The sequence below is a fragment of the Mauremys mutica genome, chromosome 1 (genome assembly GCF_020497125.1).
Source record: "Mauremys mutica isolate MM-2020 ecotype Southern chromosome 1, ASM2049712v1, whole genome shotgun sequence".
NCBI lineage: Eukaryota > Metazoa > Chordata > Testudines > Geoemydidae > Mauremys > Mauremys mutica.
In genome coordinates, this window is record NC_059072.1 from 43,341,362 (window position 1) to 43,357,723 (window position 16,362).

The 16,362-nt window shown below is 42.5% G+C and overlaps 1 protein-coding gene across 13 annotated transcripts in view; it reads left to right on the forward strand.

Annotated features, from left to right (window-relative positions):
* The first annotated feature begins 2,917 nt into the window (after nucleotides 1–2,917).
* CADPS2 (calcium dependent secretion activator 2) overlaps nucleotides 2,918–16,362 on the forward strand; it is a 548,645-nt gene continuing 535,200 nt past the window's right edge. For all 13 annotated transcript variants that reach the window (XM_045031264.1, XM_045031306.1, XM_045031338.1 and 10 more), the window contains exon 1: nucleotides 2,918–3,349. In XM_045031264.1, coding sequence (XP_044887199.1) covers nucleotides 2,999–3,349 — 351 coding nt within the window. In that variant the 5' untranslated portion in view covers nucleotides 2,918–2,998. The remainder of the gene's footprint in view (nucleotides 3,350–16,362) is intronic.

Consider the following 16,362-nt stretch of genomic DNA (forward strand, 5'->3'; position numbering starts at 1 on the left):
CTGTCTTATCTATGCTTGGCATTCCCCTCAAGCCACTAAAAGACATAACTTAGCCTAGGTGCCTCCTATTCTCTTGGGGACCACAAGTCACAATTTGTTTGCCGCAGATCCTGACTCTCCATCAGTCTGTGTCAGCCTGCCGCAGGTGACAACTTCCCCTGCCTTCTCTTAGGGCAGATCTTAGAGCCTTTTCTCTTGTGATCTCCATGTTCTCAGCCTTGGCAAAACAGCCATGTAACCAGGATTGGGACCGAGGAGTCGACTCTTCACAGCTGTTAATCTGGCCGTTGTCTTTGAGTGTGTGTTAGAATGCTCCTTATCTAGGCCATTGTGTTACCTTTCCTGCTTGGTTACTCTACCAGCTCCCTGTTGCTCTAACTCCATAGCAAGCAACTCATTATTAATACAGAGAGGCATGACTAATATTAATAAAAATAATACAAATATTTCCTAGTTCTCCATAGATATCTAAACTCTGAATATCTGAGAATGAAAGAGCCTATATCAGTCTATAATAGCTGCAGATGCAGGCCCGGATTAATCAATGTGCTCTTGGTCACTTACACTAAACCCCCATCTCAGGTCACCAGTTTTTTGTGGGTGGTGGTGTGACCTGGCACGCGGGGTTGCAACACTGCTCAGGGTTGGCTTGGCTGCCCCCTCTGTCATGAGGGGGGCAGCTAGGTCAACTCTGAGTGAGTGGCATTGCAGCCTAGCACATGGGGTCATAGTACCTCTCAGGACAAATTTGAGAGAAGATGTAAGACCCCCAATTTCCACAAGCATAGGGCTCCAAAATTCTTTAATCTGGCACTGTGCAGTTGCTTACTGTACTGGTAGCACACTCAAGTTTAATGTAATATGGCAGCTTCTATGTGTACGAATAGGCTAGCTAATCCTGCAAATAAATGCGGAGTACAAAGGATATATTACTAACAACAAAACATTTTAAAAAGGACAATAGTATTTACTGACAATTATATATATTCCTTTAAAGGAAACAGGAGTAGTTCAGTCTCCAGGGCCCCTGCAGTTCTGGGTCTCTATACTGAGTTTGTTGATTAGAGCAAAGCAAGGTGGTGAGTTTGCAAAGTGGGAGCTGGAATTAAACCCTGGCAAACTCATCTCATACAAGGGCCACCAAACATCCATTTGATAGAAACAACCTTCAGAGCCTACAGTGAAAGGCTGTGTAGTCTATATCAATATTCTGTGGCATCCAGTCCTCCAGTAAGTTAATTTAAGAAGGAATCCTTAAAGTAGGTTACCTTCAACTCCAAGAGGGGGAAGTCACTTTGCCAAGAGGTTACACACCTATCACTGTTTAGCCACACTGGTAAGTAGGGCTCCAAAACAGCAAGTATTCAAATGTCTTTGAAGGAGCTATTTTGTTCCCGAGAATATAGGCTAAAAAGTCTTTAGGTGTTAAGGTTGGGAAGAAAACCTCAAAAACATCAACCTTGATAGAGCCGGGACCAATAGCGCTGAAAGCTGTGAACTGCTCCTTTCATCTCAGTGAAATGCTAACTCAGATGTCCACTAATCATAAATGTAAATGTCACCATTGTTAAATATTTCATTCCTCAGCTAAGAGAGGAGAGGGTGGGTCACAGAGCTTCAGAAGTTACTATGAGCAATGTCTCCTTTTGTTGCCACAACCATGTAGCTTTTTGGCAGATTTATTATTTTCCACCCTTTGAGAAGGAGACACACTCAAGACACCTAGCAAGGCACAAGTACATATTCAAGCCCTCCAGAAGGGGAGCTAAGCTCAAGGAAGCCAGCGAAGCCCTAGTAGCTGCCCAGTGAATGATATTTTGAACATCGCACAAGCTGCTGTGAGAGGTGTCTCATTTTGGCTATTTGCCCAGGTAGTTTATTTTATGGGTGTAGTTTAGAAGAGTGGTATTTCCCCAACCAGACCCAGCTGGCTACGCTGTGTGTTCGGTAAGCTAAAGAGGAAATCGACAAAGAGTCCTGTGGCACCTTATAGACTAACAGAAGTATTGGAGCATGAGCTTTCGTGGGTGAAGTCCACATGTGTCTGAAGAAGTGGGTATTCACCCACGAACGCTTATGCTTCAATACTTCTGTTAATCTATTCTATAAGGTGACACAGGATTCTGTCGCTTTTTACAGATCCACACTAACATGCCTACCCCTCTGATACTAAAGAGGAAATGTCATTCACCTGGGAAGTTCAAACGGTTTCATTCACCACCACTAGATCCACACATTAAAAAACAAACAAAAACCCGTTACACTTCTGCTTATATGCAAATTATCGTATTAACCAACTTGCATATGTTTTCCATGATAGCAATTAAGTTGTTCCCAATTTCCCCCTCCCTCCGAAAAGTGGCAACACTAGACTGGATCCCAGTGCTGGATCCGGGGTTTGGTGGGACTGTTGAGCAAAGATGCATCAGGGTTGGGCTTTCTGTTTTCTGGCGGAGCGGGAGCGGCGGCGGCGGGATTCTCTACTCAGGCAGCGGATCTGAGGAAAGGCAAAAGTTGGCTGGATCCCTGTTTTGTGGCAGGGTTTTTCCTGGTGCAATCGGAGCGGCGACGTTTCTTTAGCGGCGGGCCCCAACATCGGCAGGATCCAGGCGGCGGCAGCTTTCCTCCGTTTTGGTTTCCCGGCCGGAGCCAGCCTCGCTTGGGCGGGCGGGCGGAGCGCGCCGGGCCCCATTAACATTCCGCTCCACGTGTTGCTTGTTGTGGGCGCTACAGGTTCCCCCCCTGCGCGGCGCGGCGCGGCGGCCGCCGGCGGGCGGAGCCCGTCCCCGTCGCTCGGGGAGAAGTGACAGGCTGGCCGGGGCTCTGATAGGAGCCGGCCGGAGCAATTCCCAAGGCAACCCAAGCTCGACCCCCTTCCCAGGCCCCGCCCCCTCCCTGGCGGCTGCCGCGGGTAGGAACTAGTCGGTGTGTAAAACTCGACGTGTCCGGAAAGGTGCGCGCCGCTTTCCCTTTCGCTCCGCGCCCGCCCGCCGGCACCATGCTGGACCCGTCCTCCAGCGAAGAGGAGTCCGACGAGGTGCTGGAAGAGGAGAAGGGGGAGGTGCTGCTGGTGGCGCCCGGGGGCTGCAGCGGCAGCTCGCCGCGAGTCCTGCCGGCTCCTAACCGGGAGCCCCGCGCGAGGGAGCCGGGGCGCCAGGGCAGCGGCCCCGCCAGACCGGCGAGCCCCAGCCCCTCGGTGCTGAGCGAGGGCCGGGAGGAGCAGGAGAGGCTGCAGAAAGAGGAGCAGGAGAAGCGGCTCCGGCTGCAGCTGTATGTGTTCATAGTGAGGTGCATCGCGTACCCGTTCAACGCCAAGCAGCCCACCGACATGGCCCGCAGGCAGCAGAAGGTGAGTCGCCGCAGGCAGCGGTCCCACCAGCCCCCACCCCCCTTCCCGCCTGGCCGCTGGGCACTGCCCGCTCCGCTCCTGCTCCATCTCCGCTGCATGGTCCGCGAGCTTGGGGGTTTGTTTTCTGCAGTGCGACCCCCATCTCGGTGGCCGCAGCAGCAGCTGATCGTCACTGGCAGCCTGAGCCTGGCGTGCCTGCTCAGTCCGGGTGCAATCCCCGGGATCCCGCTGCACGTCTCTGAAGTGCCATAAAGTATTAAATCGCCCGTAACTTCTTCTGAGCACGCCCGAGACTGGGATTGTGGGCCGTCGTCTGCCCACCTTTCATCCGAGTCTCTGCATTGATCGGTTCGGTAGTGAAGTGTTTTTGTGTCAGTGGGTCACACCGCACTGCTGAGAGTAATTTCCAGCTCGCTAGCAGAGCATGAGAAGCCTGTTCAGACACTACCATATTCTAGGCTGGGCACATCTCTGGTTCCTTCAACAGGTTGATCTCTTTAATAGGCGTTTGTTTAATGAGCCTCCGAACGTTTGGGAGGAAGAAAATGCAGTTGTTCAACAGAATGATTCCCTTTGCAGAAACATCTCTGAAAATTAATCAATTTCTTGTATTTTATGTCGGTGTTAACAGGATTATTTTTGCAGCAGATACTCACTAAAGTAGGTGCCAGTGCATTTTTAAAATCAGCATGACACTACTGGAATGTAGAAATGAGCAGAAGAAAATTTCTTTACAAATTATAAGTTTTCAGGGTGACAGTTAAATCCACCTCTATTGTCAAATATGGGCATATAGGATCATTTTATAGTAAAAAATAAATAATGGAAGATTTGTTAGAAGTACTAATCCAGCAGGGTATGATCCATGGCAAAACAGATGTTAAAATGACATTAAACTCTGAAAGGTATTTCATGCAAAAAAATAATGTGCTGACCAAATACATCTAAAGATAAATCATGGATATAATACAAAGGAGAATTGTTTGGTAAATGATACAATCCATCTATTTTATTTCAGTGATTATTACTAAATGCAGACTTCAGATAAGGAGAAACAGTGTCTTAACAACTCAGGGAACCAATAACATGGTTGTTTGCCTTTTATTAAACGTAGAGGAAAGTTTCATTTGCCGTGCAATATGTTTGGGGCAGGCTCCCAAGATAGAGTGTGTTACTCTGTGCTTTTAGATTTTCCAGTAGCTTAAACTTTTCAATAACTGAGTATTTTTATTTTAAAATTTGAAATCTTTTCATTTTGTACTTGGTTCTGTAAATATCACATAATCAATTTCTAGAAGGACACTAAACACACTTCTATTAATGACTATTAATGACTCTAGAGGCTAATGAAGATAATTTTTTAAAGTTCAATCTCCAGACAGAATATTTCTGATTCTGGCTCTTGATCTTTTTGAATACATACGGGCTATTGGGGAAGAGAATTGTCTGGGTATTGACTTTTACATAGATTCAAATCTTCATATATTTCAGAATGTATTTATTTTTAATTCACAAAATGGATTGAATTCCACTTGGTTTGTTGCTGTGAAGACTAGTAAACTGTTAGTTTAAGGGTTTACTGTTTTGGGGACATGTAGGGTCCCAGCCTGAATGTGACTGGTATAGATGAGGGCAGATTGTCACAAAAATCCTGTAGGCACTAATGCAGGGGTCGGCAACCTTTCAGAAGTGCTGTGCCGAGTCTTCATTTAGTCACTCTAATTTAAGGTTTTGCGTGCCAGTAATACATTTTAACATTTTTAGAAAGTCTCTTTCTATAAGTCTATAATATATAACTAAACTATTATTGTATGTAAAGTAAATAAGGTTTTTAAAATGTTTAAGAAGCTTCATTTAAAAATAAATTAAAATGCAGAGCCCCCCGGACCGGTGGCTAGGACCCGGGTAGTGTGAGTGCCACTGAAAATCAGCTTGCGTGCCGCAGGTTGCCTACCCCTGCACTGATGTAATGTGATGATAGTAACAGCAACAAAATAGTATATTGTAGTAATTCTTTTATTACATCTTACTTATTTAAACAGAGAAACCCCTGGTCAAGATTTTTCATAAACAAGTGCCTAAAGTTAGGTTCCTAAATCTATATTTAGGACCTAAATAAATGGCCTGATTTTTCCAAAATGCTAAGCACCTAGCTGCTGCTATTGATTACAACCTTTAAATTCATTAAGTATTTTGATGGTATGCTCCAAGGTAGTACCATGTACATGGTGTTTCTAAAGGTATGTAAAAAAGGATCTTGAGCATTTCTGAGATCAGTATAGGGCCCTTATTGGTGTTGCACCCAATGTAAAAAAGTATGACACTTGCTGTATTAATTTTTAGCCATTGAGCTGTAAATCATCCAATCTGACATCTCACCTCAAATCAAATGCTACTACCTGCAATTTTCACTTCTGACACATGACATTCGCTGTACAGTAATTAAAATGGGACACATTTTCATTTGCTTTAAGAATTTAACTGTGGAACTAGAATGTTTTATGTTTTTAATCAGTCTGAAAAACCTAGTGCTTTTGTAAGAAAGAAAAACATGTCATTTTTCAGTGTCCATAACAGTTAGTTTCTTACTTCTGTCAGATGTTGTTGTTATAATAATCTAGTAAATGTAACATACTTAAATACTGTAGATCTGTTAGGCTTCAGCTGCTCAGCTAGAATGTTTTATTTACCAGGAATTGTCTGAATTGTAAACACACCTGTTTTCAGTACATGCCTCGTGATCATTACAGTGTTGTCTGGAACGTAACAGACAGCAATATCCTACTTTGTACCAGGGATAAATTTAAGATTTAGCCATACACCCTGTAATTTCAAATTGCAAATCTATTTAAATCATTCAAATTTTCATTCATTACATAGATTGTAGTAGGAACTACAGTGTTCTAGGTGTTTTCCAAACATGAAAGTCATAGACCCTGCCACAAACAAAACCCATAATTTGAAATAATCTGAATCTTTGTCTATTTCAAAATTAGCTTTTTAAAACTTCATATGTATAAACTTTACTCTTTATATAATAACTCCTCAAAGATTATTTAGATTTTGATAATTTTCTTAGCTTTTATTTCTTGTCCACAAAATGTTTAGAGGTCTTATTGTCAAGTGCACAAATATCTTCTTGAACTCTTTGGATATTGATAACTCATATATTAATCAGAGCCACTAGACAAATAGGAATATTGTCATTTTAAAAACAGAGTATTGGATAACCTATATGAAAATCTCATTGATCTACATATTTTATTATTTGGATTATATAGTAGTATGTTGGGCTACTTTTTATGTGTGAGGCTAACTACTATAGACAGCTCCTGCTGTCTGTGTTCTTGTCTCCTCCTGGTACACAAGCTAATTAGCCATACTTGTTAACAATAGGTAGGGGTTTGCTTACCTTACTATTTCTCTACCTCCTACTCCCTCTTCTACCCCTTGTATAATATGCTTTCTTCTTGATAATGTGTTAAGTAATCTCTTTCTAAGGTAAATTGCCTCAGGAAGCTTCACTTCTAGATGCGTGCCTCTGTCTTAAGTTCCCTTATCACATCTTGAGGATTTTCTGACTTCTGGCCTCATAAGTCTTAAATAATGGGGTATCTGAAATAAAAAAAACATTTTAAAAAGTGAACATCATGCTTGTGCAAAGCTCTACAGCTGGTATGTTCTGGGTAGCAAGTATGCAAGATCCTGCCAATGTGCCTCAACCCCGACTAAGAGGTTCATAGATTATTTTAAGGTTAGAAGGAACAATTGTGATCTAAACAGGTATCATCCCCCTTTTACAGATGGGCACAGACAATCTAAGTGACATGCCTAAGGTGAGACAGGAAATCTTGGTTCATTTTTCAACTGCACCACAGATCTTTCAAGTCCCGGTACAGTTCCTCAACTGCAAGACCAGCCTTCTGTCCTACCACATTGAAGGGTTAAAATCTCTTATTCACATTTATTTAATCCTTGAAGTCTGTTATACAGATGTTTAATGTCACTTGTAATGATGATTTCTGTGGTCCTTTTCACAGGGAACTTGACTGAGACCACCCTATTGTGTTGTTTAACATAGACCACTAAATAGTTCATATGGTATCCACTGGTTGTCACTAATGATTGGGAAGTATTTGAACCAGTGGCCTACATGTGGAAATACTCCAAATTCCGGCATCATCTCAGTCTTCCCAAAGACCAGATCTCTTGATGCTGTGCACTATCAGTGATGTTTTTGCTTGCAGGCTTCTAGCAGTCTTGCTAATAAACTAAAAAGTGGTTAGATAACTTATTAGGCTTTGATCATTTATTTTTTCTGCTAATTCAGTATTACTTTGTTGCTGAGCAAATACTGCAAGATGTGCCAGACTGCTGCTTTTGGTTATGTGGAATATATTATCCAGTAGGGAACATGATGGAAACCACATATTAAACTACAACCTCAGTCTGAACAGAAACAATATCTGTGAGGAGATGGTTTATTTCTTTTAAAACCAATGCATTGGTCTCTATGATAGCCTGAGACCACAATACTTAGTTTTATAGGCTGAGTTGTATTAATGAACTTAAACATTTTTAAACTGTGATTTAGCATTTACTCTACTTCCCTATACAACAAGAAATGTATTCAGCTCATTTATGAAGCTCAGGAAACAAGAAGTAAAAACAAATATTAGAGTATTTTATATAAGAACTGCCATATTGGACCAGATTAGTGGTTCACCTAATCCAGGGGTAGGCAATCTATCGCACGGGTGCCGAAGGCGGCACGCGAACTGATTTTCAGTGGCACTCACACTTCCTGGGTTCTTGCCACTGGTCTGAGGGGCTCTGCATTTTAATTTAATTTTAAATGAATCTTCTTAAACATTTAAAAAACCTTATTTACTTTACATACAACAATAGTTTAGTTATATATTATAGACTTAGAGAAAGAGACCTTCTAAAAACATTAAAATGTATTACTGGCACGCAAAACCTTAAATTAGAGTGAATAAATGAAGACTCGGCACACTGCTGCTGAAAGGTTGCAGACCCCTGACCTAATCCAATAACCTGTTTTTAACTGTATAATTTACTGTAATTTATCCCGTAATTTTATTTAAGCACAAGCTATGTAAGAAAAATAGTTGTTAAATAGACGTTAAAATTAATTTACAGGATTATGCCTAACTAAAAATATTCCTGTGAAATCTGACTCTAGGTGGAATCCGACCACCCCATCCTTTTATTACCTAATTACCACTAGACTAAGGCAAATTGCGAGGGGAAAAAAATCCATGCTAAACATTTTTAGAGAAATTGAGAAGTTTAACAGAAATACTTCCAGGAGTGGCCCATTTTAAGGTGCCGAGTCCATGTACTCCATTGAAGATCAGCAAGACTTTTCTTTTGCTTGAGACAAAAGTTAAAACGATGGTCAAATTGCTAAAATGGCTGTCTTAAGCATTACATTGGAGGCTATCTGGCACAGACAGGTAGGAAGTCCTCAAGGGATCAGGGCAGGGCGCACCCTTTTGCTAGAAGTGCTGTACTCCATAGATATTCTCTCCTGTGAATGTACATGTTTAGTGATGAAAAACCTTCCAAATAAACTTCACTGTAGATCTTGCCACATTTATTGTGGAAGAGGAAATGAAATAATGAAAAGATGAAGCAGTGGTTGCTGCAATTCATTGTTGTCCATCATTGTACTTACCAGAGTTGTAGCATCAGAGCATCTGCAAGTATTTGTGGATTTAATCTCTCCGTACTCCCCTGTGAGGGAGGGCAGGATTATTACCTTCACTTTACAGATGTGCAACTGAAGAACAGAGAGACTAAGGGCAGGTCTACACTATGGGGGAAAATCGATATAAGATATGCAACTTCAGCTACGTGAATAACGTAGCTGAAGTCGAAGTATCTGATATCGAATTACTTACTGTCCTCACGGCGCGGGATCGACGTCTGCGGCTCCCCATGTCGACTCCGCTACCGCCGTTCGCGTTGGTGGAGTTACGGAATCGACATGAGCGTGTTCGGGGATCGATATATCGATCCGAGAAATCGATTGCTACCCGCCGATACGGCGGGTAGTGAAGACGTACCCTAAGTGATTTTTCTCAAGTTGACACAGTCTTCAGCAGAGCCAGAGTTGAATCTAGGCCTCCTGAGTATCAATGCAGTGCCTTAACCAGAAGACCATCATTCCAGTGGATATTTTGCAAACGTTCAACCACATACTTCTCCAGATGTCTTGGAATGTTAATGTCACCAGTGTACTGAGGGTGGCATTCTATTTTCTATGAGCAATAGAGCCTAGTCTAAAACAAGTTATGATTTTGTTTGGTTCCTGAGAATCCAATGAAGTATATGCTGGTGTCTTTCTTCTCACCCGTACCCCCCAAAATACAGCTGATTCAATTTATATATGGAAAGCTCATAGAATAAAGTGTGTAAACAGAAATGGATTGTTCTGTAAACTGTTTTCAGTCTAGAAAGAATTTTGTTTGTGAACATGCATTGAACCACTTGAGTGAGGAAAGATTGTGACAATTATAGTGCTCAGTTTTATTCATGGACTACATGCCAGAGGAATGTTCTCTGGGTAACACATCAGGAGGAGGGTTCCTGAGTAAAGAGAGGACAATAAAGTGTTAAAATTCAGTGCCTGAAAGGATATAAAATGACTGCTTTTTCCCTCCATATTTATAATTTTACTTTAATAATCAACATGTACATACAGTAGAAATCCAACGATGGGGGAAGAATTTAAAAATAAATCAATAAAAAACCTATCAAAACCAAAGAGAGAAATATTCCCAAGCACAATATGAAGTCAAACACCACCAAGAGTTAATAATTAAACTATGCCTTTAACTGATTATAAAGAATGGACACTAATTTAGCTGGCTGTTTAAGACCAGAACTAAATCAGTCTAACATCTGAATCAGAAGAAGCAAAAAGAAAAAACTGTTTAAAGTAGTAAATGACTGACATTTCATATTTTTCACTTGAAAATAGGAGGGTGGGGATATAACCAAACAAACCCACAAATGAGTACGTCAGAAGCGTTACTACTCAAAGCTGGGAATCATGGAATTCAATAATTCATTTTCATCTGAATCCCACAAGATTCCTTTTGCCTGTTTTTTCCCCCATTTTTCTAGGATTTTATCGATGATAGACCAGTTGATCATAAGTTATAATAATAAAAACCTCCAAGCAACTATCAGGAAAAAATTAGCAAGAAACAAAACCATGGTGTTCATCCCCAGGGAACAGACTGTATTGTCAGATGTTTCTTTAGGCCTGTTTTGCCCAAGCAATATCTGGAACTACACCTCTACCCCGGTAGAATGCTGTCCTCGAGAGCCAAAAAATCTTACTGCATTATAGGTGAAACCGCATTATATCGAACTCGCTTTGATCTGCCGGAGTGTGCATCCCTGCCCCCCCCCGGAGCACTGCTTTACCGTGTTATATACGAATTCGTGTTATATTGGGGTAGAAGTGTACATTTGTTTTTCTTCTCCTGATACAAACTATCTCCTGGATGCTTCCAGGCCTCCTTTATATGATGGTCTCAGACCAAAGTAAAGGTAAATGTGGAAGTACCTCCCAAAGCCAATTCTGATGAAGATTCAAGGGGTATTTCAGAGGAAGAAGTACCTTGCAAAGAATTCTCATGCTCCCTTCCAAGGTAGATCAAACTTAATCAGAAATGGTTTCTATCAAGAGAGGTAAAATGGAACATTGATCTTCTCCCCCCATACCCTCAGGGAGAGCTAACACTCCCAAATTACAGCTCTTAAAATGATTTTCCACCATGTCTTTTTTTCTGATGAAACTCAGGCTTATCCTTTACAAGCAACCTAAGGCCCTGTCTTGATGGGCAAAGTGTTTATTTTACTTTCAGTTCTCTTAGATCCAGTTAGCATGCCATGATTTGATAAGCCCTGTGAATGCCAAAGATGTGGTTTAAGACAGCTTCACATGTGTTTAAAAGGCTGTTCAATTGTGTTGTGCTAACATCATTGAAAAATTCACCCTTTTTGTCCATCAGGAAAGGCTTTGGGGTTTTAGATTTTTTTACCTTAGACTTGTCTGTGCTAGGAAAATGACCCGTTGAGGGTGATGAATGTTGGCCATGGATAAGATTGAAAAGAGACTGAAAGCTGTTTTATAGCCAGTGACAGTGTCCAGCACCATTTCAGAGAACGGCGATTAAAGCAGAACTTTGTCAGTTAAAACTGCTGTCTTGTTTATCCAACTCAGCCTCAATCAGATGTGGCTTGGTCAAAAGTTTATAAGTCTAGTTAGTTAGCATCTATTATGCCTCTGATGCTTAAGGCAGCAACGAAGCTCCTCCACTCCTGTATGTTTCTGGCAAGTCTTTCAATGGTTCCCCAACTGTGCCCCAGGTTTTTCAGGTCGGCTTCCACAGCCCTTTGCCATGTTGTTTTTGGGCAACCTCGTTTTCGCTTGCCTTCAGGTGTCCATCTTATTGCTACTCTGGTGATGGAATCAGTTTCCATCCGAAGGAGATGGCCAATCCATCTCTAGCGCCTCCTGGTAATGATGGTGCTCATATCGTCTTGGCTGCACTATGTGAATAAGTCCTGGTTTGAAATTCTTCTGGGCCAAAAGATACGAAGGATTTTTCTGAGGCAGGTTGTATGAAACAAAGACGGTCTGGCCATGTTGTATTTTGTCATTTCCCAGCTTCTGCCCTATAAAGTAGTGTTAAAAGTACTCAGCTCTGATAAATCTTGAGTTTGGTTTTGGTGTTATATTTTGATGATTTCCAGGCTTTGGATAATAGTCTAAGGTGCTGAAACCTTAGCAATGCATTTGCTTTTATCAGACGCAAAGAGTGGCAGTCCTGGCTAGCTAGAAGATTGGCAACAATTATATGTTTTACTTGCATGATTGCAAACTTTTTATTTTGGCCAATTTCTGCCTTTTTATGTTTAATAAAACCACAGAGGTTTTGTTAGTTTACCCCTCACTTCCCCTTCCCCTCTCCCAGTTTTGGGAAAAATCTCATCAGCTCTGTTTGCTTTGGTTAACACCCTGTACTGAGTGGGGCTGGGAGGGGAGAGGGGAGAGAAGAGAACTTCACAGGTTCTCTAGAAGGTGGCTGATCAAAGCACTTGTCAGGAAGACAGCATGGGGAGCCCAGTAACTGTCACAGTCTCTGCAGGGCTAGTGGGAGGGAGCTGGCTAGCTGCTCTGCTCTTTTCCCATATTCAGAAAATTATTCCTGCCCTTCTGTTGTCTTGTATGTTGGTGTGCGTGCTTTCTTTCCTGCCACAGCAGGCTACCTGATGCTTGGGGAAGCATGGGTGCGGTGTTCTGTTCCCCTCACCCACTTCCAGGAGTCCTTTGACAGGACTCAAAAAGTGTGTGTGTGTGTGTGTGTGTGTGGGGGAAATACCTGCTATGACACAACTGCTCCCACTCCATCCAAACCTCTTGCAATTTAAACAACTAAAACAGTTGTGTACTGTATTTGGTTGTAGACTATTGTCAACCAATGCAGCAAAAATCCATTTGTTGAATGTCATTTGACTAATTTCACTTGTATTTATTGAATGTTATATTTGCTGAATAACATTTGACTAGCTCTTAAAAAAAATCGTGACTAATATATTTTGGTGAATACTAGCCAGTCATCCCTCCATCTCCCTATCTTTTGGTATGCCTTTTTCCCCTTCCTGATTTCACTCCATTCTTCCATAATAGATCATCATACTTAGGGTTCTGATTTTTGGTTTTAACTGATAACGCTGATAAAGCACCCACAATACAGAAACAATTAAAATTGTTTATCCAATAAACTTGTACCTAAGGGCTTGTCTACACAGAGCAGTAATGCGGACTACGGGGGGTGATTTCTAAAGCATACTAACGTGTTGCTCATTAATTTGTCGATGTAGGCCCTGGTGGTGCGCACTAAGTGTTCCCTAGTGTGCTTTAACATAGTGCTGCCTGAAACAGTGCTTCGTTAAAGCGCATCAGAGATTACAGTAGTATATATTGTAATGTGTATAATACATATTACTCATTACAGTAGAGACAGTGAACCCTGAAAAACCATGATTTTTGGACATCTATATAAAACTCAAAAATTGCTAAAAATAAACTCTGAAAAACAGAAGTCCTATTCATAGTATATCTCTTCCTGAATTTCCTTCAATGTATGGTTCCTCACTATTTCTCTCCCCCTCCAGACATATTGTGCTCTCTACCTTGTTTGCCTCTATTTTCTCCCTTTTCATCTTCCACTTCTTTCTGCAATATCTTTATTTTCTAACTTAAATCATCTTTCTCTCCTGCTTGGTCTGTCTCCTGTCCATATGCTGATAAAAAAGATTGGTGGTGGGGGGAAGGTGCTGCCCAGGGAAAGTACACAGATGTGAATTCAAAGGACTCCTCTAATGAATAGAAGGAGGGTGCTTGATGCTGTCTGTTGGCTCTGTTCTGGGACTCTTATTCATTAATATGAAGCTCAGGCTAGTGTGTTTAACAGATTTTTAGCCCACTGCCCAGCTCTGGCTTCTGGAAGGGAAAAGAGTATTCTCTCTCCTCACGCTCTGGTTCCCACATAGTCTCTTGTTGCTAGAAGGAAATGTGGGCAGAGTCTTTGCAATGTGACCCTTCCCAAAGTCTCCTGGTTGCTGTGGTGGGCTTGAGTCGACTACTCCAACCTTATCTGGGTTTTCTGGCTATTGTGTGAAGGTGTCTGTGCTGAACTACCCTTCCCTCAATGTGTTTTGGGTAGTCCTCTCTGGTGCCTGGAAATGCTAACACCATATTGAAATTGACCAAATTCTTGTCATTCTCACTTATTCCCAGTGTCCTGAACAACAGCTGTGAAAAAGGACAAGACTCTGGTCAGTTTTCTTTCTGATGTAGTTTGGGGAGAAGTGTGAGGCGCATCAGAGGCAGTAGTGTTGCTTCCAGTGTGCTAGATTGCATCAGTTTATGCCCAATTTCAGTTTGAAGATTGTTTTGGTAGTCATAAGGACTAGAGACTTAAAAAAATAAAAAGAGAGAGTTTAGATTCTGTTGAAGTTGATGGCACTTGTGTGAAAGAGCTTATTACATACTCTGGGCAAGTGGAGTTTTTAAGTCCTGCTATTTGTGTTATAACTGTAAGTAGGGTGACCAGATGTCCCGATTTTATAGGGACAGTCCTGATATTTGGGGCTCTTTCTTATATAGGCTCCTATTACCCCCCCCACCCTGTCCTGATTTTTCACACTTGCTGTCTGGTCACCCTAACTGTAAGAGATCCAGTTCAGCGAAGAATTTAAGTGAATGCTTAACTTTAAGCATGACTACTCAAGTATATTCTTGGACTTACACACAAGTGCTTTGCTGAATTGGGGCCAGAATGAGAATTTGTTGGCGGGGCTATCAGAAGCTAAACTACAGTTACTGAATTTTAAGTTTGTAATAAGTAATGTGTTGATTTAAAAAAAAATCACCAGGGAAATTGTGCAAAACCTTTTGCACTATTTTGTTTGCATCTTTTTTTTCTTGAAAATTCATTGTCTGTACTTGAGTCTTTCCATTGAAGTCAATGGAATTTAGATCAGACTCCATGACATTCCCTTTCCAAAAAGTGAGATCAGTGAATACAGTAATATACCTTTTATCATTATGGTGATTAGGAGATGATAGGTAGGGTGGACATAGATCATGAAAGGCTTTGAAAATGAAGACAAGCAATTTGTTTGATGCCATGGAAAATGGGGAAACAGAAGAGGGATCCAAAGGAAGATGTAGTCAAAGTGATCTGCAAGGAAAATGATCCTAGCAACACCATTCTGAATGGGTATGAGCAGGGCAAGGCTGCATTTATCAAGGCCACAGAGAAGGATATAGCAATAATTGAGATTTGAGATGACCGCCTGGATTAAAGTTTTAGCTGTGTGAATGGATAGGAAAAGTCATGTTTTAGAGATGTTACGCAGACACAGTCTGCAAGATTTGGACCTAGCCTGGATGTGAGGCTCTAGGCTAGAGAGACATCTGAGTTGAAGATAATGCCCAAGTTGTGGGCCTGAGTGATAGGCAGATGCTTGTGTTGTCCTCAGTGATCAAGAAAGGAGGAGAGGGGTGGGCTTGGGTGGAAAGATTAGTTTTAGTCATGTTGAACTTGAGCTGATGGCTAGACATCAACTAGATCAGGGGTGGGCAAACTTCTGGCCCGTGGGTCACATCTGGGTATGGAAATTGTGTGGCGGGCTGGGGGTGAGGGCTGGGGATGAGGGGTGCAGAAGGGTGCTCTGGACTGGGACCGAGGGGTTCGGAGGGTGGGAGGGGGATCAGGGCTGGGCTAGGGCAGGGGGTTGGAGCGCGGGAGGAGGTCAGAGGTGCAGGCTCCCAGCGGCACTTACCTCAAGCAGCTCCCTGAAACAGCGGCATATTGCCCCCTCTGGCTCCTATGTGGGCTTATGGCCAGGCAGCTCTGCATGCTGCCCCGTCCACTGGCGCCACCCCTGCAGATCCCATTGGCCATGGTTCCTGGCTAATGGGAGCTGTGGGGGTGGTGCCTGGGGTGGGGGCAGCGGGCAGAGTCCCCTGGCTGCCCCTAGGCATAGGAGCCGGAGGGTGGGGCATGCCACTGCTTCTAGGAGCCGCATGGAGCCGCGGCACGTATGGAGCCGGGTCGGATTGAAATGTCTGACATGTCAGACGTGGCCTGCAGGACGTAGTTTGCCCACCCCTGAACTAGAGTAAGAGAGACAAGCTGAGATTTGTAGTTTGGACAGAAAATCAGGTCTAGAGTACAGAGGTAGATCTGTGTTTCATCAGCATAGATATGGTAGTTAAATTTGTGCTTATGGATGAGATTACTCAGAGAGAGGGAACAGAAGGGGACCAGGGATAGAGCCATGTGAAACACCACTGAAAGTGGGAGGGGAAGGAGGAGAACCAGGAAAGGACAGAGTCACAGAACTCAAAGGAGAATGAGATTTCAAGAAGAAGAGTATGATAGATGGACTCTCACGTT